This window comes from Corythoichthys intestinalis, chromosome 3 (assembly GCF_030265065.1).
Source record: "Corythoichthys intestinalis isolate RoL2023-P3 chromosome 3, ASM3026506v1, whole genome shotgun sequence".
Lineage (NCBI taxonomy): Eukaryota > Metazoa > Chordata > Actinopteri > Syngnathiformes > Syngnathidae > Corythoichthys > Corythoichthys intestinalis.
Genome location: NC_080397.1, coordinates 42,919,003 through 42,946,969, shown reverse-complemented (window position 1 = coordinate 42,946,969; position 27,967 = coordinate 42,919,003). Strand labels below are relative to the sequence as shown.

Below are 27,967 nucleotides of genomic sequence, written 5' to 3'. Positions count from 1 at the left end.
TTAAAGGATATTGTTTTTATCAAAGTATTTTTCCCAATTGCTAAATAAATGTTATGGTCATGACAAATAACAATCTTGTGCTAAATGGAATATGAAATTATATAGATGCATTTATTCAGTACGACATGGCAAAATTACTCCATAATGGTCAACACTGTCGACTTCACCTTTACTGTCGCACCTCCCGAACGATATTTTATGCCTCGTCGGGCTTTTGTCATTTCCCTTTCCCGGCTTTGGAAAATGTAAACAAACCAAGAGGCGTGACAGCTAGCCGACATGCTAACCCGAACCGAGTGACGTCTCAAAGTCTTTATTTTCGCTTTTCTAAGCAAAAAATCACACAAACTAGCCCGGAATATGTCACACTGCGGCGGGGTTGTCGATTGTCTTCGCCGATCGGCAACCCGCCAGCGGAGAGCAAGTTACAGCTCGTTCCCCTGCTACTACGGACAGGAGAGCTCGCCGGGGAAGCAGCTGAAGAGTACCGGCGGACAAACCGGCTGACGTTGAAGGAACACGTAGCTGCCCCATGGTCAACACGAATATAATGAAAAATAATGCTTTACTACACGGCGACAACGTAGACAAAGAGCGGTGTGCAGTTGTTGTGCAGCTAGCATGACAGACAGAATGTGTCTTAGGAGATCTTTTCTACATGCCCATCATCCATGATGAAACGTAAGTAAATTTGTGTAAAGTTTGTGGTGTTTACTTTGTAATCGCTGTATTCACGACCATTTTTAACTCAAAGTTGCAATTTCTGATGGGGTTGAAAATTTGACAGAACACCGGGCGCATGAAGAGGGCAATAAACCGAGTATAGTGCTCACCTGGCGGGGGGATGTGCGACGCGGTTGTCAGCCGACAAAGAGCATGTCAGCCACAAAATTCAAGCCACCTACGTAATAAAATGATCCCAGTATTTGACATAATACAAAACACGATGTTTACTCACTTCCGCGTAAGTCCAATGGTCCCACAGTATTAGGGCTTGTTTTGGCCAATATCCACCAGTGAATGGGAACCTTTTGAAACCCTAAAAAGGCTCACACGCCTCTCCTTGGTGCAGCAAAAATTTTCTGCAGCCATTTGGCTGGCGCGATGCGAAAAATAACAAATTATTCCGCAAAATCAGCTGAATCCTTTTAGTCCTTCTCATACAACAGTACGGCTGTATAGTGAATAGGACTCCTTCTACCGTACACGTCACAGCGCCCTCTTTCTCAACTCGAGACTGGAGCCGGAAGTCACTCATTTTCATGGCACGGGATTAAAAAAACTAAATAAATATCAGTGTTGTTAATAACGGCGTTAGAATATAACGGCGTTACTAACGGAGTTATTTTTTCCAGTAATGAGTAATCTAATTAATTACTTTCTCATCTTGGCAACGCCGTTGCCGTTACTGAGGCGGGAAAGGCGTGCGTTACTATGCGTTACTAAGTTGGTTGAATAAAAAAGAGACGAGACGGAGACAAGAGAGCAGAGCAGGAGTGGGGAAGACGCCGTTGCAAACGCGATGCTAGGTGGCTCCAATAATACGTGACTGTAGCCATAGCCTACAAACTACGCCCACATGATACGGTAGATATGACATATTATAGAACTAGATGCAAATGACAGACACTGCTGCATTGGCAACATGTTTTAAGGACTACATGCGTTAGTAAACAGCCGCCATCTTAAAGCAGTAAACCTCTCAGGAAGGCTCTGATGTAGAGATCCTTCCTAGCGAACCTAAGTAACTTTTTTTTTTTTTTTTTTTTAAATCTAAAATGCTCCTAAAACGGCAAAATCTTGACTTAAATCTATCTTTAAATGATGAAACAGTTTTAAAACTTACACATGTTGAAAGTAGACAGAAGGGAACTAATGCAATAACAGGAGCAATTTTAACAACTTTAATGGTTGATTCACAACTTTAAATGACTTCCACACATAGCAAAGGTTACTATCTAGTTATCGCAATACCCTTGTGTCTAGTTAAGTGGAGGGTAAAGAATTGGGCTTGGGCCAATTGTCCCCAGAACCCTTTAAACGTCACATTGTGTGACCTGTTTTTTTTTTTTTTTTTTTTTTTTTGAGAAAAAATTATCACTAGTTACTTTGCCAAGGAACTAATTACTCTTACTTTCAGGTAACTGAGTTACTAACGCAATTACTTTTTGGGAGAAGTAATTTGTAACTGTAATTAATTACTTTTTTAAAGTAAAATTAACAACACTGATAAATATAGCAATCGCTTCCACACACATCCAAGCGGTCCATTTCATTCAGGAGTATAAAATACCGTGGAAAATATGAAATAAACATGCTTTTTGCTGTCATAGGCACTTTAATGACTAAAGCCACGGCAACCCTCCAATTCAGAGGTGTCCAAACAATTCCACATAGGGCCGCAGTGGGTGCTGGATTTCATTCCTACAAAACAAGACAACATCTTTTCACCAATCTGGTGTCTCACAAGTGTAATCAGTTGACTGCAGTCAGGTGCTGCTTGTTTTAGAACAAACTTCATTCGTTAAACTGTCTGGGCTCGATTGGTAAGAACAAAAACCAGGACCCACAGCGGCCCTTGAGGAGAGGTTTGGACACCCATCCTCTACTTGGTCAATATTAGAACAAAAAAAAAAAGAACTGGACTTAAGCAATATATGATCAAATTGATTTTACGTAACACCTATCACTACTACTATTAATTAGTTGAATATTGATGGAGAGCAAGAGACAGCGCCTGTGACAAATACATTATTTACACATTATATACACACACACACACACCCTCTCTCAACACAGAAAGTCGCCAGAGAGAAGACTTTACGAAAGTAGGCTAATGGTAGAGAGAAAACAAGTTAGCCGTCTTGGCATGCTAACTACCCACGTGATCTGCCTCGTTAGAAACTTGCGTTATAGTTTTTTTTTTTTTTTTACCATCGCTAGACACACTAAACACGCTGAAGTGAACTCTCGTAGCTGGTGGCAAACGTTCACGACAGCGTTTACTTAAATGTTGTGTCAAGTGACGGATGATGGTCATGTAAATGCAAAATCATGTTGGAGGTCCTGCTGTCCTTCCTCCTCTAAGCCGCTGCCATTTCTTTACGGTAGCCGAAGTACTCCCACACTAGAGACTTACTTTTTTGAGGGAGGAAAAGCTCAGGTGTAATTTCAACACCTTTAGTCATTGTGTCTACTCTAGTAGTGTCACCGACACAGGAGAGAGCAAACCCTGGAGGGGCAGGGGTGAGAGCTGCCGCTCCAAGCCACGGATTTCTGGCTGCATTTTTGGGACATAAAAAATAGCTAATACCATACTACGGTATGACGGAAAATTATATTATTTCTGAAACCGTGACGTTTTCATACCACGGTAATCGTTGAAACCGGTAACCGGCACATGCCTACTCTCGTAGCTGGTGGGAAACGTTCATGACAGTGTTTTCTAACCTTTAATTATGTATAAATGCGAAATCATATTGGAGGTATTGCCTCCTCGGCAGGCACCCACTGCAAACATGTTTTACATGTCGGTTGGCCCTCCTCCTCTAAGCCGCGGCCACCTGTCACTTTTCTGTCGGCGAAGTATTCCCATATCAGCGATTTCGTTTTCTTTGACAGGGGAAAAAGTTAGGAGTTTCACCTCTTCCAGCCATTGTGTTGCACAGCTGACTCACTGACATTGAGCAACAACCGGTGGGGGAGGGTTGATTCTTGCAGCTGCAAGCATGGGATTTCTCCCTGCCTTTTTAGGACATAAGAAATAGCTAATACTGTAAGGACGGTATGATGAAAATTTTTTGCGGTTATGAAATCGTGACGCTTTCATAGCATGGTATACCTTGGAACCGGTAATCGGGAAATGTCTGCTCAGATCACCTCTCAGGTCAGCTTAGGACTGAAGGTTGAATAATATGTTCTTTTTGACAGTTGTTGAGGACATCACCAAGCGAAGGGAGCCTCTCCCCAGCATGGAAGCCATCTATCTGATAACACCCTCAGATGAGGTGACAAGAAATTGGTGCAATACAAAATCATTAAAGGGACAGACAACACCTTTATCATGTGCATTCAAGCGGAAAGACTAGTTTTACACTGATATCTTTCTCTCTTGACAGTCTGTTGAGGGTCTGATTGATGACTTCAGAGACCCACGTTCTCCAAGGTACAGAGCGGCCCATGTATTCTTCACTGACAGTGAGTAACATAAAATCCTTTGTAGAGTCAATTGAAATCTTGAAATAAACACATGTAACTAACAGTTCTAATATTTTAGTCCATACTTATCCATTAACCCATTAACTACCATTGACTGCCATGGGAATCCAATCCATTTTAAAGGGACAGACAATGCTTAGTTTAAATGAACTTCATGTGAAAAATGGCTAGTAAAAGAATCTAAATATGCAAGTCACATTTCTGAGAACAATGATAATGGAAAAATAGCGTTTAAACAGAAAATGACAGCTAAAATGTGCTTATCAATAATTATACTATCAAAAATTATACTAAAATTATACTGTCAAACGATTAAAACTTTAAATCGAGTTAATCGCAGCTTTTCGCAATTCAAACCATCTCTAAAATATGCCATATTTTTCTGTAAATTATTGTTGGAATGGAAAGATAAGACACAAGACGGATATATACGTACATTCAACATACTGTACATAAGTACTGTATTTGTTTATTATAATAATAAATCCACAAGATAGCATAAACATTATTAACATTCTTTCTGTTAAAGGAATCCACGGATAGAAAGACTTGTAGTTCTTAAAAGATAAATGTTCTTCTATATTAAAACCCCTCTTAACCCCTCTTAATGTTTTCGTTTTAATACAATTTGTAAAATTTTCAATCAAAAAATAAACAAGTAGCTAGCCATTGTTGACGTCGCCGAGCGCGACGTCACATGGGCTCCCTGCCGTTCTTCCACAGTGTCTTTAACTACTTAAAGTAGTGAGTGAAATACACCACAAGGTGTCAATGGCGAGTTTTAAATTAATTTCACATCTAGCCAACGAGTGCGTTTTGCCTCTCGACTGACGCCGTAGTTCCCTGTTTACTGGTCCATCACGGTCATTTGAGTGCTGGCTTCACAATGTACGAGACCTCTGATAGTTTGTATATTGTGACTAAATATTTCCATCCAGTGTATTTGTTGAACTAAACGAAATGTTTGAACAGAGTTTGACCAAAGTCTTAAGTTTTTTATGCGTATTTTGTATCGCTATTTTGATTGGGAATGCCAGTTCTCTTTGCACTGTTGTTTAACTGTATGAGAATAGGACCCCATTAATACAGATTGAAGCGCTTTTCTTTCTTTGAATTTTTTTTTTCTGAGACATATTATTTTTGTTGTGCTTTCACTAAATGATACTTATGTTTGTTGTGAAGGAGTTGCCGAAGCTTATACCGATAATCGGTGCGGTCCAATGAACCCCTGTGTCCATTCGCCTCTTGTATTATTCTGATATAGAATTATCAGAGGCACCCTGAAGTCCACGCGGCGCCAATGTTGTTTACTCACTTGATGCAGGATAAAGTTAGAGTTATGGCCTGCTGAGAGCAGTAAGCTGTGTTTATGTTGAAGCTGAATGTGCTAATAAAGAAACAAAGTGCCAGCACGTCGCGTGTGGTATACTTTGTTAAAAAAAAAAAAAAAAAGCACAAAACAAGACATGTTTCTCTGCCTCTTAGCTCTCAATGTGCAAAAAACGGTGTCATTGTAATCTGTAATAGGCAATGCATTAGCGGGTCATTCCGCGCATGCGTTAAATGCGTCAAATATTTTAACGTGATTCATTAAAAAAATTAATTACGTTAACACGATAAATTTGACAGCACTAATATTAAACACTGTTAAATATCAATGACAGATATTTTGATTTTTGTGCACTCTTCACGATAACTTACACCTTGCAACTATAACAAGGCACTGTTAGTGGACAGCACGTAAACACTGATAGATTCAAACACAGTTATAGAGAAGCAAAAATAAAAGAGGCACACACTATTTAAAGCAACGCTAAGTAACTATTCAACCTTTATAAGATATTTCCATAATATTTGTGATAAGCTGTCGATCAGAGGTGGGTAGAGTAGCCAAAATTTTTACTCAGGTAAGAGTAGCGTTACTTCAAAATAATATTACTTACTGTAGTTGAAGTATCATTCGTCCAAAGAGCATAAGTTCCCTCTGGTGGAGAAAATAGTTCCTAGTTGGAATAGTGAAAAGTTCCTTCATAATTACTATTTTGAAATTAAAAGGATCATATAACCGTTTTCCGCAGTCAATCGGTGCCAAATAAAAACTGGGAGAGAGGTTAAAATCCGCGCTTTCGAGTCATGTTGAGGGCAGCGCTCTATATCAAATACTTCATTTTTTACAATGCTTTAAAGACACCACTTGATTGAACAGGCTGGTGTGAAGATAGAACTGCAAGCTTGCGTCTGATTGGTATAATGGAGTCCTGTGATTATTTTTGCAACGTCTCATTGGTAAAATTGGTAGTTTCTCTTAGCATCGCTGGCTAAAAAATAATAACTCTAATATGTAGAATAAAGAGGGGAAAATGTAACTCTTGTGTAGCCCAAAGTAGCAAGTAAGAGTAGCGTTTTTTTCTTCACAAATCTACTCAAGTAAAAGTAAAAAGTATAGCTTAGTAAAACTACTCTTAGAAGTACATTTTTCTTGAAAGGTTAGTCATGTAAATGTAATGGAGTACATGTAACGCGTTACTACCCTCCTCTGATGTCGACTGACAACTAGTTGAATGACACCTCTTATATATCTTGAGGGGGTCTGTATTGCTTTCACCGGCACAAATTAAATTTGAGGAGTGTGGCACAAAAAAACTTGCCTGGTACACCAGACTCAACGCTGTTCCAGCTATTGAGTCTGGCCACCATTCCCACGGATACAATTTCCAGGACGGAGCAAGTCACAGCAAACAGACAGCGGAGTGGACCAATCAGCGACGGGCAGACGTGACGTTATTAACTGACGACGGAAGCACGAGGGACTTGCGCGCGGAAGTAAACATACGAAGAGAGCGGAGTTTATTCAACATGGCTAGCGCGAGACAGACTATTGTCATTGACTCGTGTCGATGTGTTTTTGGTAATTTAAAACAGAATTTACCGCGGATTGGAACATGTTCTCGGTTATCCCGTTGACCATCTGTGTTGTGGAGACGACTTTCGACGCGCAAGAGTGACGTTGCTCGTGAAGAACACGTCACGCAAATAAACGAATCTGATTTGTCGATTGATTTTGTACCTGCTCGAAAAGGCCGTTAATGGGATGGTTCCCAGACTATTTCTCTCAGTGTTTGAAAAATACAGGGAGAATAGTTTGGCAGAGCCAGGCAACAAAAAAACTACAAATGTGCTGGCTGCTTTACAGCATACGTCACTTCCCCCTTTCTCCATTCATTATAAAGACGGAGGTCGATGCGAACGACTTTTTGCGAATTCTCCAAAGATGGCAGAGCAACACAAGAGAGAAAAAGTTTTGTCCGAGGAGAAAAAAAAAGGGAGGCTATCAGGAGACTCGAGAATAAACATTGGCGCGGCATTCACTCGCTGGCATGACACTCCCCGCCCCTAACTCACAATTGCAGGTGGTGGTGGGGGGGGATAAGCCACATTAAGCCACATGGTTGCTAACCGCCATATGCTATTGTTTAGCCACAACTGGATTCATTACCATATTTCTATTCATCCTTCACACAGCCGCTGGAAAGGGAAATGCCATTTAATCCATCTGCAGGCAACCGACCAGAAGATCACGGCGTTAGAGTATAACGGTGTTATTTTTTTCATGAGTGAGTAATCTAATCAATTACTTTTCTCATCTTGGCAACGCCATTATCGTTACTGAGGATGTAAAGCGTGCGTTACTATGCGTCACTACGTTGGTTGAATAACGCGAGAAAAGTCTGAGAGACACGGACTCACAGAGATGAGAGAACAGTGCGGTAGTGGGGAGGAGGCAAGGGAGTTGTGACGCCATTGCAAACGCGATGCTAGGTGGCTCCAATAATACCTTACTGTAGCTGATAGTCTACAAACTACGCCCACATGATGCTACGGTAGATATCATATTTATATAGAACTAGATTCGAAATGACAGACACGGCGGCATTAGCACATGTATAAAGAGCTAGATGCGAAATGATAGACTCACCGGCGTTAGTAAACATCCGCAATCTTAAAGCAGTAGACTTCTCAGGAAGGCTCTGTTGTAGAGAACCTTCCAAGCGAACCTAAGTCATTTTTTTATCTAAAATACTCCTATATCGGCAAAATCTTAACTCTAATCTATCTTTAAATGATGAAACCGTTTTAAAACTCACATGTTGAAAGTAGACAGACGGGAACTAATGCAATTACGGGAGCAATTTTAACAACTTTATCGGCTGATTCACAACATTAAATGACTTCTAAACATAGCAAAGGTTACAGTCTCGTTATTGCAATATCCGCAATACCCCTGTATCCAGTTAAGTTTAGTGTAAAGAATTGGGCTACGGCCAATTGTCCCAAAAACCTTTCGAACTTCACTTAGCGTGACCTGTTTTTTTTTTTTGTTTGTTTTTTGTTTTGGAATAAAAAAAAACAACAACAACAAAATCATGAAAAGTAACACCAGTTACTTTGACAAGTAACTAATTACTCTTACATTCAGGTAACTGAGTTACAAACGCAATTACTTTTTTGGGAGAAGTAATTTGTAACTGTAATTAATTACTTATTTAAAGTAAGATTAATAACACTGCTTACGAGTTTGGGTGGGGGGTGTTAGCCATACTAAGTCACACGTCATATACTATTGTTACGCCATAACTGGATTCATTACCTTATTACTATTCATCCTTCACACTGTCAAAGTGAAGTCTAACTGTAACTGTAGTCTTGAAACAAATCTGAATATGGAAAAACATTGCAATAAAATAATGCAAACTGGTTAAACTTGAGAGTAGCTGGGATCTATCATGACAGAACATCGCTTCAATGATATCTGGCGCCATCTAGCGCCGTGAATGGGCAAAACGACCTCCACTTTTTCGGTCTTATTTCAATGCGAAAACACCGTCTTAAATTCGGGCCAATACGGTATATAGAAAAAATTTGTAATTAAAAAAAAAAAAAAAGATTTAAATACACTTTTCATATGTTTTTTTCACTCAGTGAATACCTATAGAATCAAATAACACATTTGTGTTTTTTCTTTTTTTCTTTTTTTTTTTTTAAACAGCAATTCCAGATTCCATGTTTGGTCTGTTGACCAACTCTCGCGCCTCCAAAGCCATGAAGGCCTTGACTGAGATTCATGTCGCCTTTCTGCCCTATGAATCTCAAGTAAGAAATTCTGATTGCCTAAGAACCCCAAAATATCTGTATGTATGTGCTATATATATATATATATATATATATATAATTTTGGTTTTGCATTTTACCATCTTAAAACAACAACAGTTACCCAACTAACATCCTCAAACAGAAACCATACCATTTTGTTACAGATTCAAATAGTAGATCTTGAACTTCTCGTAGTTGAAATATATTATTGTTTGAATTCATGGTTTTGAATCTGAAAGTACCGTATATTTATATATTTGTATATTTATTTTTGCAGAGAAAGGTATTACTCTGTAGACATATACATTTGGTGTAACCACGTTTCTCTTTGATGCAGGTCTTTTCCCTGGACAAAGTAGATGCCTTTCAGGACTTCTACAGCCCCTTCAAAGCTGATGTGAAGAACAATATGCTTGAAGCTTGCGCTGAACAGATTGCCACCCTATGTGCTACACTCAAAGAGTACCCTGGAATCCGATACCGAGGGTAAGACCCCGAAAAAAAATAAAAAACAACGCAATTAAACATTGTATGCAATAGACCATAGGATGTCAGGTAATTTGTTGTTGACAAATAAAAACTAAATTTACAGTTGTGGTAAAAAAAAAAAAATAATTCAGGGCTTGATAATTAATTTTAGTTGTGCTATATAAATGTATTTGGTAACATTTTATAATAACTATCCGTTATAACTAGTTAATACATCATTAGTAAACTGTCAATGAATGATTTATAGTTGATTTGTTAAGTGTTTGTTAACAATTTGTTAAGCATTTATTATGATGCCTTTTAGATAGTTAATATATCATAAATAAACTGATGATTAATGAGTAATAAATTACTTGTAAGCTGTATGTCAATGATTTATACCTACACCTTATACATTAGTAGGATACTATTTATACTATACTATTTACTATTTTACTTATTTACTATTTATTTATTTATTTATAACTTACTAACTAATGACTTATTAAGTATCAGTTTAAAGCTTATTTATGTTATTGGGACGTTCTTTTTTTTTTTTTTTTTTTTTTTAAAACCTGTCCTGTTTAGCTGTTTGACATGGAGAATGGCAGTCTAAGTGCCCGGATGGTCTGAACAGTTTTCATGTTTCACATTAAGACTCTGACATACTCTCATTGTGATCATTCAACATACCTCGTTTATTATGACAAAGCAGCGAACAGGAGGGGTTATGGGGGAACAGAAGAAAAGAAACACAAGAGAAGAAAGGAAAGAAACACAAACAACAACAAGAAATACATTGAGCGTCTACACTAACTACTAATATGTTGGTGCTATCGTCAGCTAGATGTATTTCCGGTTGACACCATGTGGAGGGCCTGTTGACCAGAGAAAGAGGGGAATGGAGGTGGGGGAGTCTATAAGCTAAGTGATTGAAAGGGGTAGAGTGTACATAAATCAGCTCTGTGATCTAGAACCCAGTAATCGTGTGAATTCCTTGTGAGTGTAAACGCGTTGGCGACTGACCCTACGCCGCCAAATCACCAATCCCGGCACCGGGACCCCCCACCCAAGCGCGCACTATCACATCCAGCCGCACGCAAGCTTCACTAAGCGCATGATGGCCACGCTGACGAGCGGAGACACCACGCGGGTGCCAACCCAGGGCCACGGCCCCAACCCAGCCAGCCCAGGGAGGGAGGGCTTGGGGCAGTAGGACCACAGCATGGAATTTCTTCCCAGCCGCCCATCCCACGGCCCTTTGCTGGAGCTCTCCTGTGGAGTATGAAGGAGGTTACCGTGAGCCCCCTCCCCCAATAGGTCCCAACCATCCCACAAGCTTGGTGTGTGATGCATTAAAAACAGGGGGGAGCCGGGCTGGAACTGTATGGCCCCGTCCCAACTCTCCCCGGAGAAATGTATAAGTATGTAAGTGCCAGGGTGAAAGATATTTACAGCACCGAAGTGAGAAGTGTGTGAGTTAAGAGGCAGGCTCCCGCTGGCGTGGCCTGGGACGTTATTCTAAAGTTGCAACTACTCATCATGTCTTAATTGTTAGTAAATGAGGAATAAGCGCAACTGGTGGGACTTACAGTAACGTACAGTCTAACTTGCCAAACATTAAAAAAAAAAATCTGAGATTACAATAAATAACACAAACCCATTCTTTTGCGAGTTTCATCCCCCGTCTTCTCTGGCCCCAAAGTTCCCACCGCCTTAAAAAATTGTGCAGCCCACACCTGAATTTACCTTAAGGGTACTGGCCTGTTGCTCCGGTTGTTGGTGGTCCACCTGGCTGACTGCTGGCCCTGTAGCTGGCCCCCACTCCGGGTGGCGCTGAACCTGACTAGCTGCTGCCACGGTAGCAGCCTCCTGCCCTGGCTTGGCTGGCTGTCCATGAACCTGGCTAGCTGCCGCTGCGTTAGCCTCCTGCTGCGTCCGGTCCTGCCCATTAGCATGATCGCTGCAACTGCCCTCATCGCCGGTTGTGGTTTTTCTGACTCATTTTGAACCATCTTCCTTCTTTTTTTAAAAAAAAGACAGTAAATGCAACTGTCTTTTTGTCATGTTGAAATACTGTTTGATCCTGGCTGTTTGCTCCCCAATTGCTGTAAATTTCCCAATTTTTTTTTTTTATGTCACGGGCGGGATTTGTCGGCAATGGCGCCGCCAAGGGTGGCCACGGCCCCCCCTATAAATTTTTTGGCCACCCTAGTATAACAGTGGAGCGAGAAGTGAGGTGTTGAGGGTGCAGCAGCACCCCCTGGTGTTAAACCGAGGCTTATTGGACCTTTTATTTTTTAAATGTGTTCGTGTGTCATTGCCGTCTAGGTGCAAATGAATTATATAGTACACGGGCGTTTTTATTTCCAATACAAAACTCCCAACACACACTGGAGATGAAATAGAAAGCTGTCTTGTAGTAGTAGTACGAAAACTATCCAGCATGTATGGAGAAAAGGCGCAATCATGACAAATTTGGACGAAAATGGCTCTTCTTGGATGGGAAAAAAAAAAAAAGCTGTGAGTGACTTCCAGCGCCGCTACAGTATAATGTCAGATTGTAGTAGCTGTGGAACTCAAAATGTTGACTCTACTGTTTAGGACTATGCACATTAAATCATTAGTAACATTAAATATAGCAAAATACACCAAATTATATCAGTAAGTGTGTGCTTAAGTCTTTCTGATAGTTTTCTTCTGGCCTTTTTACTGCAACAGCGTAATAAAAATCTGAAATTATGACTTTTAGTTTTGATGAGCCACCCCAAGATTTTGAGTGACCCTATCCGGCCACCCCTATCAACAATTTCTGGAGGCGCTGCTGTTTGTCGTTCCAGCTTTTCAGTCCATCAACAAATTTCCGACTCTTTCAAATTACATTAATTTTTTATAAACAACATGCAATTCTTGGGATTTGTTCTGTAAATGAATTTATGTATGTATTTATTTTTTCATTTTATACTGTAATGTCCGTAACTATGCACGGTCCCTTTAAGAGATGCTGGGGCTTGAGAACTGTGAGGGAGTAGGAAGCGAGGGGGAGACGGGCGAGAAGGAAAAGTTAGCGGTCGAATATGGCGGCAGTTCGCTTTATTGTTTTGTTATTGTTGCCACAATAAAGTGGAGAAAGCCATCAGCGATTCTTCTCCTTCTTTCCCCCAAATTTGGGGCTATTATCATACATTTTAAAAAAATGTTTTTATATCACCATTAGTTTCTATACACGAGAGGTGCCAGATCTGCCCAAATAAGTCCCGGAACACAGGGAAGCCAAAATCAAGGATCTTGTTCTGGCAGGATCCGGCACAAATTAACCCCCGGTGCCGTGTGTGGAGTGGGTGGGGGTGTAAATGCTGTCGCGTACGGAAGTACAACCTGCTCTTCGCTTCCTGCACCAAAATAAAAGCATGTATCACAAAACAAAAGTCCACATTAAAAAATGAAAAAAAAAAAAAAACGACGAGACTCGGATGTCGTAAAGTCGAAGTCATGTAAGTCGGGTGCGTTGTAACCCAGGGACTACTTCTATTGTATAAACCCAAGAATTTGGGACGCTTCACAGAATGAACTGAATTTATTAGGGGTCATTTAATGTACATACGTCACAGCAAACTGTTACAAACACTTAACAATTCAACAATAAACAATTTATTAACAGTTTAATAATTATATATTAACTAGTTATAACAGATAATTATGATAAAGTGCTACCCGTTGTATACAACATACTGTATATCTGTTGTTTTTGTGTTATTCAGAGAGTACAAAGACTGCGCTGTCCTGGCCCAAATGCTGCAAGACAAGCTAGATGGCTACAAGGCTGATGACCCCACCATGGGGGAGGTGGGAAATATAGAAGAATAACATAGATATATAACCAAAGACGCAACAGTTAATTCAATATACTGTAAATATGGCACAATGTCAACAAAAAAGCTGAAATGTGTCCCTCTGTATATCCGCATGATGTTTGGAAAAGACCAGGCCGTTATAAGGTTCTTACAGACTAATCTGTTGTTAACCCTAATCCTTAGAACACTACTTCAAAAAAAAAAAAAAGAATAGTTTGGGATCGCCAGTGTCTTCCTGTGTGAGAATCAAAATATTAGAAATATTTGTTATACTTACAAACTTTTTTAGGGCACAATCAGCAACATGATTGGTGATTACACTGTTTTAACATGAATTTACTCAGATAATGACGCAAAATCTTGTTTTTTTGTTTGTTTGTTTGTTTGTTTCTTTTTTGGGGGGGGGGGTCTCTGTCCTGATTTTCCACAGGGACCAGATAAGTGCCGGAGTCAACTAATCATCCTGGACCGAGGATTCGATCCTGTGTCACCTCTTCTACATGAGCTTACTCTCCAGGCAATGGCCTACGACCTGCTCGGCATTGAGAATGATGTCTACAAGTACTGTATATCGCGACACAAGCACGCAGACACAACATTCAGTAACAAGGGTTCAGATCCCCTGTATTAAATATACCGTAATTTTCGGACTATAAGGTGCTACTTTTTTCCTTCATTTTGAATCCTACTACTTATTGTCCAGTGTGACTTATTTGTTAATTTATTTGGGTTAATATGTAACACTTTATTTGACAGCGGCGTCATAAGACTGTAAAAAGACCGTCATAATTATGACATAGCACTATCATGGGCATTGTTGAATGCTTATGACAGATGTCATTAATTGTCATCCGGCAAATTATCTCGGACCTTTTACATCCATTCAAAGTGAGATAATTTGCCGGATAACACTAAGGGGCAGTTTACATGGTGACTCTGCGACACAAAGACGCAATGACTGAGTAATGGACTCGCCTCGCGTGCATATGGTGTCGGCGAAGACGGAAGGCGAACACGAAAAATTCTGAATCCTGCCTCCAAAGTGGAAGAATCCGATTGCGGGGGATTGAGGGGGGCTTCCTCAGCATGCATATCAAAGGCTCCCGCGGCGCAAGACCGCACCAATAACGTCAGCACTCGTACACGTCACATTGGGTGTGCGCAGCGGTGCTACTAAATATTAAAAACAGCAAATATGGCGGAATGTCAGCTTTAATATACTGTTTTAATTGTATTTTTAAATTAAATATTTTGAATTTTTCCATTTTTGTGCCTTTTTGAACAAAAGAAAAATGCCATTGCTTTGAGTTGGCAGGCAGATTTTTTTCCGGGCTGAGGGAACTTGGTGGGGTCAAAGTGCATCATTATCTGTCGCCCTGTGAATCTGCACTGCCCCCTAGGGCATTAATACTACATCATTTTCATGCGGAATTGCGACATTGTTCGAATGGAGACACAAATGCAAATGCAAATTTGTAATTTTTCGTAATCTCGGAGAGTCACCATGTAAACGGCCCCTAAATGACATCTGTTATAATCATTCATTAATGCTCATGACAGTGTCATGTATTAAATATGATTGTCTAATGACAGTCTTATGGCGCCACTATCATCTAAAGTGTTACCAAATACCATTACTAGCAATTAATGAAATAACTGGAACAGTAACTGAAGAGATATTTAGCACAGAACATGAATTTTATATTTTCATCTGTAGCGCTGCAATGCATGCTAGGAGGCATGTTGAATAACAACAGTGTTGAAAGCAGGTGAGAGCAGAGGTTGACTGTCTCCCTTATGGGAGAAGTGATGGCCAAATGAAGCTTCTTAAAGGAGTGAAACTTTGCAGCCAATTGGTTCAAAGCTGGTTCATACGGTCTTATGACAGTGGTATGATGCCGCTGTCACATAAAGTGTTACCGGTTAATATCTTTTGGTGTAAACAACCCATAATACAGTGAGGACAGCTGTGGCTAATCTATGAACATTATCTATGATCTATGAATGCCGTTTTCGTGTCAAATTTGGTGGGTGGCGGTTTATAGTCAGGTGTGCCTTGTAGTGCAAAAATTACGGTAACCACTTACTTTACCTCTTTGAAAATAATTGCTACAAGCTGTTATTGCTTTGTTACTGCTGTAGCTCCTCACAGCGTGATGACAAAAAAAAAATCATCTGGCGATATTTTGTTGGCTGTTTTGAAAGACTTACACTGCTGGCCAAAAGTATTGGCACCCCTGCAATTATGTCACATAATGCTCAGTTTCTCCCAGAAAATAATTGCGATTACAAATGCTTTGGTAGTAATGTCTTCATTTATTTTGCTTGCAATGAAAAAACATAAAAAAGAATGATTTTAATTTTTTTTTTTTTTTAATCATTTTACACAAAACTCCAAAAATGGGCCAGACATAAGTATTGGTACCCCTCAGCCTAATACAGTACTTGGTAGCACAACCTTTAGACAAAATAATTGCGTACAAGCGCTTCCAGTATCCATTAAGTTGCTTACAATGCTCGGCTGGAATTTTAAACCATTCTTCTTTGGCCAAGTGCTCTAGGTCTCTAAGATTTGAAGGGTGCCTTCTCCAAACTGCCATTTTCAGATGTCTTCACAGGTGTTCTATGGGATTCAGGTCTGGACTCATTGCTGGCCACTTTAAAAGTCTCCAGAGCTTTCTCTCAAACCCTTTTGTAGTGCTTCTTGAAGTGTGTTTTGGGTCAGTGTCCTGCTGGAAGACCCTTGACCTGTGAGGGAGACCCAGCTTTCTCACACTGGGCCCTACATTATGCTACGAAATTTGTTGGTAGTCTTCAAACTTCATGATACCATGAACACGGTCAAGCAGTCCAGTGCCAGAGGCAGCAAAGCAACCCTAAAACATCAGGGAACCGCCATGGTTGACTGTGGGGACTGTGTTCTTTTCTTTGAAGGCTTCATTTTCCCCCTGTAAACTCTATGTAGATGCCATTTCCCAAAAAGGCAAGGCAAGGCAAGGCAAATTTATTTATATAGCACAATTCAACACAAGGCAATTCAAAGTGCTTTACATCACATGAAGATCATAAAAATCACATTTAAATCAACACAGCGTAAAAACCAAGACAAAAGATCGCATTTAATCACAGAATAAAAATAAATAAATAAAAATAAAACAAAAATAAAAATAAAACAAAAACTACTACTACTAATAATAATTGAAATCAGCAATGGAGATAAGCACAAGAGGAATAGAAAGCAGGTAGATTGAAATATATAGACAGTTATGAATATGGAGGCATTTAGTGTAACATTTGTTAATCTGGAGCACACAGTCTGTCTAATCTTTAGTACTTTGTGTGTAAAGAATGCTGCGAAATTATTCAGCTCAAACTTTTGTCTCATTTGAGCAGAGAACATTCTTCCAAAACGTTTTTGGCTTTCTCATTCAAGTTTTGGCAAACTCCAGCCTGGCTTTTTTTATGTCTGTGGGTCAGAAGTGGGGTCTTCCTGAGTATCCTACCGTAGAGTCCCTTTTCATTCAGACGCCGACCAATAGTGCGGGTTGACAATGTTGTACCTTCGGACTGCAGGAAAGATTGAACTTGTTTTGATGTTAGTCGAGGTTCTTAAGCCACCATCCGTACAGTCTTTCGTTGAAATCTCTTGTCAATTTTTCTTTTCGGTCCACATCTAGGGACGTTAGCCAAAGTGCGCATGACACTTCGCACGGTAGACACAGGTACACTCAGGTCTTTGGAGATGGACTATTAGCCTTGATATTGCCCATGCTTCCTCACAATTTTGCTTCCCAAGTCCATGGACAGTTCTTTGGTCTTTTTTCTTTTCTCCATGCTCAATGTGGTACACAGAAGGACACAGGACAGAGGTTGAGTCAACTTTAATCCATTTTGACTGGCTGCACGTGCGACTTAGTTATTGCCACCACCTGTTATGTGCCACAGGTAAGTAACAGGTGCTGGTAATTAAACAAATTAGAGAAGCATCACAAGATTTTTTAAAGGGTGCCAATACTTTGTCGGGCCCATTTCTGGAGTTGTGTGTAAAATCATAACGATTTTTTTTTTTTTTTTTTTTCATTCTGTTTTTTTTTTTTTTTTTTAATTGCAAGCAAAATTAATGAAGATATTACTACCAAAGCATTTGTAATTGCAATCATTTTCTGGGAGATATTGAGCATTATCTGACAGAATTGCAGGGATGCCAATATTTTTGGCCAGCAGTGTACACATACTGTCTGACCATTTGAAATAATGTGATGATGAAGATGTCAAAATCTATGAATTCCAAAGGAGTGGTCGGTGCTATTACAGTATACATTTTTCTTTCAGGTTTGAGACCAGTGGAATGGGGGAAACTAGAATAAAAGATGTATTACTGGATGAGGATGATGACCTGTGGTTGACTCTGAGGCACAAACATATCGCTGAAGTTTCAACGTAAGTGGTTCCAATGTATACTACACAATCTAAAACTCAGAGAACTCGAACTGTGACAGCTTAATAAAAGATTATTTTTGTGTTTCTTAATGGATACTTTGACTTGATTTAGGGCTGTGACTCGTTCTCTCAAAGAATTTTCAGCCAGCAAAAAAATGAACACAGGAGAAAAGGTAGAAGGAAAAACATCAAAATGGCTTTCCTGTCGTATCAAGCATGTGAAAACTGAATTTATATAATGAATCATCCCTTCACCACTTTGTATTTCAGACCACAATGAAGGAACTGTCTCAGATGCTGAAGAAAATGCCTCAGTATCAAAAGGAACTCAGCAAAGTAAGACTAGCATGTGTTCTTGCTGAAATTGTTCATATTTGTCCATAACCTGCCAGTGCCTACACTTACGATATTTTTTCCCCCCAAAACTGCAAAACTCATCCATTAAAATAACCCTATCTTGTCAGTATTCAACTCATCTTCACCTGGCTGAGGATTGTATGAACCGCTACCAAGGCACTGTTGACAAACTCTGCCGTGTGGAACAGGTAATCAAGGCCTCTCCAATAGGGGTGGGAACCTCGTGGTAACTTCACAATACGATACGCGATACAAAGCTTACGATAACGATGATCTCACGATATGGCGATCCAACGAATATCGACACACCGGGAAGGAAATCATTCTAGGATATTCTACAAAACAATGAATAAAGAGAAAAACAATCTATCCTTCAGCTGTAAGTTTATGACTTGTAGATATACAATCCATTTGAACTGCCAGGTTGCCAGTGAATGAACCCCTCCCACTTCAAATGAGCCCCTCCCACTTCCAAGGCCATCAGTGGCAGCCAACGCCTGGGATATTTTAGGACTGTTGATTTTCAGTCACTTCCTGTTGATTTTGGGCCATTTTATGGGTCACTTGCTGTTGATTTCGGTTTACGGAAGAGGAAGTGACCTGGGAATGAGTAGGCGATGATTCAAACTCAACAGGAAATGACTTGCAAATGCCCCGAAAATCGGAAAGAGCGACTTTGAATGCTCTGGTTTCTTATGAACGAACGTTCTTTCGCCCATTCCCAGTCTTAATGGATTGGGCGTTGAGTGCTGCTAATGGTAATCATTGAATTAAGGGATGCTATTGTAGTGGAAGATTTTGGTAGAAAATTGTTGGTTCCTTTTTTTTTTACCTTATTAAACATTGACACCTTTTTAAAGCGATATCTTGATTCTTGGCATGAGCATATCGATATAATTTGGGATGCAAAAGTATCACGATATATGACCATTTCGATATTTTGTCACACCCCTACCCTCCAACTGGTTTTGATGAAATAGACGCAAAGATTTGAACAGAATTAAGACCAGAGGACAATGAAGGGGCCTGAAGTCAGTATACATCTCGCCTAATGCAATCATGTCCATAAATGCAGTTGTTTTTCACAGAAAACCGCTGACAGTTAGTTTTGCCTCAGATAATTATGGACTTTTAACTGCCAACAATAATCATGGACTTTTAACTGCCAACCAGCAAGGCTCATGACCTATTTTGCAAGATGAATTATTTACCAAACAGACACACCTCCTTATCTGTACAGCATATAAGCAACGCCGAGCTCTCTGTTCAGTGTGCATTTCTCTACACAGCTTTTGTTCTGTCATTGAATGCACCCAGAAATTTCTGAAATTAAAACTGCGCAGTATTGATCTCTTGCCTCCAGTCTTTAACAAACCAGTCTAGCCGTCTCACCTGAATTGAAAACGAACACGCGGAGGACCTTGAAAGACTGCCTCCAACAGGCCTAAACTGTTTCCTTTTTTTATGATAGGACCTTGCGATGGGCACCGATGCTGAGGGCGAGAAGATAAAAGATCCCATGAGGCTCATTGTACCGATTTTACTGGATACCAACGTCAGTGTTGCTGACAAGATCCGCATCATCCTGCTTTATATCTTTCTAAAGAATGGTCAGATATGTGCCCTAACTTTTTTCACTTTGAAATCCTTTTCATACCATATTACATCCTCTGAAGTTGAGTGTATGTGTGTCAGGTGTGACCGAAGAAAACTTGTGTAAGTTGCTCCAGCACGCCAGCATCCCACCAGAGGACAGTGACATCATTTCCAACATGGCACACATGGGGGTTCCTATTGTCTCCGAGGTAAGAGTGAAAAGGATCCTGATGTAATTGACTTCTAATTGGTTTAAGCTGGATGTGCTTCAGTCACTTCACAGTTGATCAATGCACAAATTTGTCGATTCGTAATTGTGGCAAAATGATTCCATTGCAGGCAACTGCCAAGAAAACAAAAAAGCCAGACCGTAAAGAGCGAATCAGTGAGCACACCTACCAACTCTCAAGATGGACGCCACTTGTCAAAGACCTCATTGAGGTGCGTTTATGCCGTAATACTAGTATATATTTTTTTTACGTAAAGGTATAGACTTCACTATCAGTTGACGAGACAGCTCCTACAGACATTGCGCCACAGCTTCTCGTAGGGGGCCGGGCCAGGTAGAGTGTAGATAAACTCAAACAAACGCTGCGTTCTAACGCCGGATTTTGGTGGAAACAGGACGAACGTTTTAATGCATACGAGCAGGCAAGAGTGTCTAAAGCGTGATTTGGTCGAGGATTCATGGGAATTATGATATAAAATAGCACCATGCATGCATTTTGAAACGTTGGGAAAAAATTAAACGAATGGGAAAAATTTGCCTAAATTTAGCTTGAAATATTTGTGAAATAACTGCCTGTTTTTTTTTTTTTTTGCTTTTAACCAAGAATCTAGACTGCTTTATGTTCATATCTATAGAAACTCCGATATTTACGCATTTATTTATAATACTTTTCAACTTAAAAATGCATCGGAATTCAATCTAATTAAGTTGTGATTGTATAAAGAAAAATGCAAAATTTGCTTTTGTTGAGTAAAATCAAGATGATTCTGCATGCTTTCCTCAAGTATTAAGTTTCTGATGTGAAAATCGGGTGATTTATTAGCTGTTGAAAACTTGCACTAAATATGTATATTAAAAAAAAAAAAGTTGCTATTTTGGGCAAAAAATTATGATATGTTACTGTAAATATTGCTATTGGTCCTGAAAATATAGGTGATTATCTCTGCATTTGGTGAATTTTGTGCATCTAGCGTAAAATCAGTGAATTTTATAGCCATTTTAAATTTTGTTATACTTATATAAAAAATTATCGGGATTTTACTAGCGGCTTTGGTTTTGAAAATATTAGAAATTTTTGAGAACAGGCCCCCTACGGAGCGACCCCGTTTCCCGTCAACTGATAGTGAAGTCTATAGTAAATGAAAAGCAATATTTAGGAACTTCTTTCAATTATGAAATGCTTGCTGTTATTTTGGTAATATGAGTAAACATCTTTGTTACCGGGCACAGTAAAATCAGACACCATTACCCATTTTTTCGAAATCGAGGTTTTGTTTAATTCAAAAAGAAAATTATCCCAGCTTTCCAATGACATATCAACCATTTTGCTATGACGATGATGGTCTGAACATCTTGGATTTCCAAAATCAAGTAAACAGACGGCAAAATCGTGCTCGAAAAGTACACTTCTATTATGACAAGCCTTTACTATGGGGCGCCGTTTGTAAAGCAGCACATGCTGAAAATTACGACATTTTCTCACATTTAGCGCCATACAGTGTTTAAAATGGTGTTAAATTTTTAGTCACTTTTTTTTTTTTGCACATTAAGAACATTATTTAGCAACTTAAATATTTATTTTTAAATAAGAAGTTTTGGACCTGATTGTTTAAATCCAGAACTAAATATTTAATTTAAATCTTAAATTTATATCCTATATCCTATATGTTAAATCATGAAATGGTCGGAACTTGATAGTTAGCCTAATCTGCAAATTCACATAACTGGAGACCGAAAGTAACAAAATAAAAGCTGGTGGAGCAGCTCAGACTGTCTGTTTACGTTGCTTGAAAATGAATAAAACCTACTCAACAGTGGCAGTCTGCTCTTGGACATGAGTCGTTGTGATAATAACAATATATAGGTAAAATACATATTTAGGAGAAAGTATTTAAAGAGTATTTTGTGTGCTCCAGCTTTTATTTTGTTAGTTCCGGTCTCCATTCATGTGAATTTGCATACTAAGCTAAATATTTAGTTCCAACCGTTTCCAGATTTAGCATTTAGGATATAGGATATAAATTTAAGATTTAAATTATATATTTAGTTCTGGATTTAAACATTCAGGTCCAGAACTTCTTATTTAAAAATGAATATTTAGGTTGCTAAATAATGTTGTAAATGTGCGGGAAAAAAAGTGACTCTAAAAATTTCACACCACGTTTTAAATACTGTGTGGCGCTAAATGTGAGAAAATGTTGTCGTAATTTTCAGAATGTGCTGCTTTACAAATGGCGCCCCATACTTTACTAGTTCTTAGCAACCAGCATATTAATGAGGCCAAACAACCACCATATTTAACACAGACACTTATAACATACTGAGAAACAATTTTATTGTATTTTTCAGCCATGAAATAATTTTCACATAACAAGAGGCTACGCTAGAAATTTACGGAAGTATGATGCAAAATCCTTAAGCATTACCAGACGTAGCTCATAACGACATAGTAGAAATATTAAAAGTTGTACTGAATTTGGAAATTTTCATCTTTATACCCTGTGAATTGGCGATTCTCGCATGGATATTTACGAAATCGGTTAAGGAAATGAGCGATTGTTCTTGCTATAATATAATTTCTGATGTCGTGTCGGAGTGCTTTTTACGTGCTAATAGAAAAGGTGTTTATGGACGTTTTAATGAGGAAATGCTAATTTTGACTGAATCTTAATTGATACTAGAATGTTGTGTCTGGATACGATATTTAGTCGCAAAAGTATTGATAATTTTGCTCAACATTGTTCATATGTACTGATTGGTAACTTTGTTTAATGCTATGATTTTTCTACACAAAGACAAAAAGGAACTGCTCTTTTTTTTTTTTTTTTTTTTTTTTTTTTTTAAACCCAGTTAACATTTGAGTGTGTCTCAGTTATACCCCTAAATATTGTTCTCATTAGTGACATTTGTTTTTCGCACTACCACAAGTCACCAGAAATTTGTTATCATAGGAGAATTTTGATTTTGCACAACCCTTGATAGTAATGAAGGACATTTTTGGATTTACATCGTTAATAAAACATTTCATTTGGGGTTGTTTATTCATGTAGAGAATGTATAGTCACAAAAATGTAATGTGAAAAATACCTTCTTTTTTTTTGTCATGATAATACTACGCCTGACTCGTTTTGCTATGCCATGTCACATATAGAATTCAATTTTTTATTGTCAATAAACATGTCATTGAATGCAATCCACACAAGTCAAGATGGTTAATCCAATTTGTATTTCAACAGGATGCCATTGAGGATAAACTCGACATGAAGCAATACCCATACATTTCCCAAAGACAAGTATCAGCCAAAGCCAGTGCTCCGACAAGGTTAGTATATGAGTATTCTCTATTTCTAATTGTTGCGTTATTAGAATAAATATTCACTATAAGGTCTGAATCAGTGTTTTCCGTTACACCTCAATAACCTTTGTTGGTTACAATAATGGAACTCAAAGTTGTTTTCTGTGTGAAGTAATGCATGAAATGTCAGTAAAAATGTCTGCTTTTGTCTTTGTTTTTTTAAATACAGCAGCGCCCGCTATGGTAACTGGCACAAAAATCGGGGACCAACAGAGGTGAAGACTGGGCCAAGGGTAATTGTCTTCATTATTGGAGGCATGACCTACAGTGAAATGCGTTGTGTGTATGAGGTCACACAAGCCAATGGCAAATGGGAGGCCCTCATCGGTATGTTTTTATAGTCCAATAGAGGCATTGAAGATTTCAGCATACCTAAGCTACCCTAAGGCAATGAAAAAAAAGTATTCATTTCTTAAAAGATAGCAAAATTTTGTTCATGGACTTCACTATCAGTTGTCTTACAGGCTATCTGGCCCTCGTTGTTTTTAGATTGAAATGTTACATAAAATAAAACACTAGGGCCGTCAAACGATTAACATTTTTAATCGAGTTAATTACAGCTTAAAAATTAATTAATCGTAATTAATCGCAATTAATCGCAATTCAAATCATCTATAAAATATGCCATATTTTTCTGTAAATTATATATATATATTCTGTAAAATAAATTGTTGGAATGGAAAGATAAGACACAGGATGGATATATACATTCAACATACGGTACAAAAGGACTGTAGTGGGCATTTCACTCTACTGTCATTTAAATCTGTCTATGCTGTCCTCACTCTGAAGAGTCTACTTTTTCCAAAGCTAGACAGCTAGTGAACGACGCCTTAATAATTAGACTTCTTCTGATTTATTAATAAAATGGCCTCATGGCCTCAAACCATTGTCCTCTTTAGACCGTCGTAAAACTACAAAATAAAAGTACACAAGCATTGCATTAGCAACAACGTTAGCTTAGCACACTATACAGGTTCACTAAACATAAACAAAAAGCGTCTCATACAAAAAAATATAACATTTCGCTTACTCACATAATATGTACATTCTTTACAACAACCATACTTACGGACAAATCTTGTCCAAGGATCATATAAGCACAACATTATCAGCCCGAGACGTCATGCAGCCATAATGAACTGGCAAGAAAATAATAAACCATGTCGCAAAGCGACCACAAGAGTTTGCTGTTGGACAGCAAAAAAAGCCTTGCTGTAAAACTTACCAAAAGGCAGAATACTTTCTGAGCGGGACATGTGCGTTAATTGCGTCAAATATTTTAACGTGATTAATTTAAAAAATTAATTACCGCGCGTTAACGCAATTTTGACAGCCCTATAAAACATATAAAAAAATTTTTTGTATGAACACAGAAAAGTCTAAATTACTCATTTTTTGCCCAAAAACGGGCAGTTGGAAGACAATTACCTGATCATTTGAATGTAAAGTTACGCTATTGTGTATGGATACAACATGGCGGCCGTCACAAAACAAAGAGCTTTTTAAGTTGAAAATTCTTGTAAATAATTGTGAACATCCCAGAATTTCTATAGATATGAACGTAAAACAGTGTAGATTCTTGGTTAAAAGCAAAATACCGGGCAGTTATCATTCATTTTACATAAATATTTCAAGCTTAATTTATGCTATTGTGTATGAATACAACATGGCGGCAATCACAAAACAAAGAGCGTTTTAAGTTCTTGTAAATAAATGCGTAAATCCCAGAATTTCTATAGTTTTGACCGTAAAACAGTCTAGATTCTTGGTTAAAAGCAAAAAACAAGCTAAAGTTACGCAAAAATGTTTCCCATTCATTAATTTCCACAATGTTTCAATGTGCATGCATGGTGCTATTTTATATAATAATTACCTTGAATCCTCGTCTTGTCAACTGATAGTGAAGTGTATGATTTTGTTACTGCTTATTTTATACTAAACTTTGTTGTTATTGCATTTGAATACTTTGGTGACAGTGAATCGATTTTGGGCTCTTCCGCAGGTTCCACCCACATCCTTACACCTCCCAAATATCTGAAGGAACTACAGCACCCAGATTTCCTGGACCCCAATGCAGCACCTGAGACTGGCGAGCAGGAGTCGGCACAGTGATGTGCTGAGGTAATTGCTCTTTCATTGGCGGACGGTAAAATTGAAAATCTACAATTTGATTTGAGAGATGATTACGGATGCGTCAAATACATCTTGAATTTAGGATTTGATTTGTTGTTTCAGATGAACACCGATCTCCTGTAACACCCCAAACAAACGCTTTATTGACCTAGAACATCCGTTCACATGAGTAACAAACAGTATTTGTACTCTTATTTCATATAAAGCACTTGCTCACTTTTTTTCTGTCAATGAGTATGGTAACTTGTGTTTGGTCAATGTTATTGCGCCAGGTTGTATTTATTTGTAAAATTGTCTTTATTCTGTGTTCATTTCTCGATGTAAAATGGTTAAGGTTTAGGAATTAAGAGGTTGAAATGGTATGGAATTCCATCTGTTCATCCACTATCTGATGTTTTGAGCAATCATTTGATGTTGAGCATAGTTTTAAAACAAAAATGGGAACATACATTGCCTTGCAAAAGTATTCGGCCCCCTTGAACCTTGCAACCTTTCGCCACATTTCAGGCTTCAAACATAAAGATATAAAATTTTAATTTTTTGTCAAGAATCAACAACAAGTGGGACACAATCGTGAAGTGGAACAAAATTTATTGGATAATTTAAACTTTTTTAACAAATAAAAAACTGAAAAGTGGGGCGTGCAATATTATTCGGCCCCCTTGCGTTAATACTTTGTAGCGCCACCTTTTGCTCCAATTACAGCTGCAAGTCGCTTGGGGTATGTTTCTATCAGTTTTGCACATCGAGAGACTGACATTCTTGCCCATTCTTCCTTGCAAAACAGCTCGAGCTCAGTGAGGTTGGATGGAGAGTGTTTGTGAACAGCAGTCTTCAGCTCTTTCCACAGATTCTCGATTGGATTCAGGTCTGGACTTTGACTTGGCCATTCTAACACCTGGATACGTTTATTTTTGAACCATTCCATTGTAGATTTGGCTTTATGTTTTGGATCATTGTCCTGTTGGAAGATAAATCTCCGTCCCAGTCTCAGGTCTTGTGCAGATACCAACAGGTTTTCTTCCAGAATGTTCCTGTATTTGGCTGCATCCATCTTCCCGTCAATTTTAACCATCTTCTCTGTCCCTGCTGAAGAAAAGCAGGTCCAAACCATGATGCTGTCACCACCATGTTCGACAGTGGGGATGGTGTGTTCAGGGTGATGAGCTGTGTTGCTTTTACGCCAAACATATCGTTTTGCATTGTGGCCAAAAAGTTCAATTTTGGTTTCATGTGACCAGAGCACCTTCTTCCACATGTTTGGTGTGTCTCCCAGGTGGCTTGTGGCAAACTTTAAACGAGACTTTTTATGGCTATCTTTGAGAAATGGCTTTCTTCTTGCCACTCTTCCATAAAGGCCAGATTTGTGCAGTGTACGACTGTTGTCCTATGGACAGACTCTCCCACCTCAGCTGTAGATCTCTGCAGTTCATCCAGAGTGATCATGGGCCTCTTGGCTGCATCTCTGATCAGTTTTCTCCTCGTTTGAGAAGAAAGTTTGGAAGGACGGCCGGGTCTTGGTAGATTTGCAGTGGTCTGATGCTCCTTCCATTTCAATATGATGGCTTGCACAGTGCTCCTTGAGATGTTTAAAGCTTGGGAAATCTTTTTGTATCCAAATCCGGCTTTAAACTTCTCCACAACAGTATCTCGGACCTGCCTGGTGTGTTCCTTGGTTTTCATAATGCTCTCTGCACTTTAAACAGAACCCTGAGACTATCACAGAGCAGGTGCATTTATATGGAGACTTGATTACACACAGGTGGATTCTATTTATCATCATCGGTCATTTAGGACAACATTAGATCATTCAGAGATCCTCACTGAACTTCTGGAGTGAGTTTGCTGCACTGAAAGTAAAGGGGCCGAATAATATTGCACGCCCCACTTTTCAGTTTTTTATTTGTTAAAAAAGTTTAAATTATCCAATAAATGTTGTTCCACCTCACGATTGTGTCCCACTTGTTGTTGATTCTTGACAAAAAAATTAAATTTCATATCTTTATGTTTGAAGCCTGAAATGTGGCGAAAGGTTGCAAGATTCAAGGGGGCCGAATACTTTTGCAAGGCACTGTATCAGTTAAATGTTGATTTAAAATCCATATCTGGCATATTTGTTTGTACAGCAATGTATTATCATACTGATATTTATTTTTTGGAGCA

At 38.8% G+C, this 27,967-nt stretch overlaps 1 protein-coding gene across 1 annotated transcript in view; it reads left to right on the top strand.

Moving 5' to 3' along the window:
- Nucleotides 1-26,322, top strand: part of stxbp1b (syntaxin binding protein 1b) — a 30,679-nt gene extending 4,357 nt beyond the window's left edge. Inside the window, exons 4-20 of the mRNA XM_057832532.1 lie at nucleotides 3,931-4,007; nucleotides 4,119-4,197; nucleotides 9,266-9,369; nucleotides 9,707-9,855; nucleotides 13,599-13,683; nucleotides 14,122-14,252; nucleotides 18,024-18,131; nucleotides 18,244-18,304; nucleotides 18,402-18,467; nucleotides 18,596-18,676; nucleotides 19,960-20,098; nucleotides 20,184-20,293; nucleotides 20,424-20,525; nucleotides 23,550-23,635; nucleotides 23,838-23,995; nucleotides 25,674-25,792; nucleotides 25,907-26,322. Coding sequence (XP_057688515.1) covers nucleotides 3,931-4,007; nucleotides 4,119-4,197; nucleotides 9,266-9,369; nucleotides 9,707-9,855; nucleotides 13,599-13,683; nucleotides 14,122-14,252; nucleotides 18,024-18,131; nucleotides 18,244-18,304; nucleotides 18,402-18,467; nucleotides 18,596-18,676; nucleotides 19,960-20,098; nucleotides 20,184-20,293; nucleotides 20,424-20,525; nucleotides 23,550-23,635; nucleotides 23,838-23,995; nucleotides 25,674-25,783 — 1,646 coding nt within the window. The 3' untranslated portion in view covers nucleotides 25,784-25,792; nucleotides 25,907-26,322. The remainder of the gene's footprint in view (nucleotides 1-3,930; nucleotides 4,008-4,118; nucleotides 4,198-9,265; nucleotides 9,370-9,706; nucleotides 9,856-13,598; nucleotides 13,684-14,121; nucleotides 14,253-18,023; nucleotides 18,132-18,243; nucleotides 18,305-18,401; nucleotides 18,468-18,595; nucleotides 18,677-19,959; nucleotides 20,099-20,183; nucleotides 20,294-20,423; nucleotides 20,526-23,549; nucleotides 23,636-23,837; nucleotides 23,996-25,673; nucleotides 25,793-25,906) is intronic.
- The last annotated feature ends 1,645 nt before the right edge of the window (nucleotides 26,323-27,967 follow it).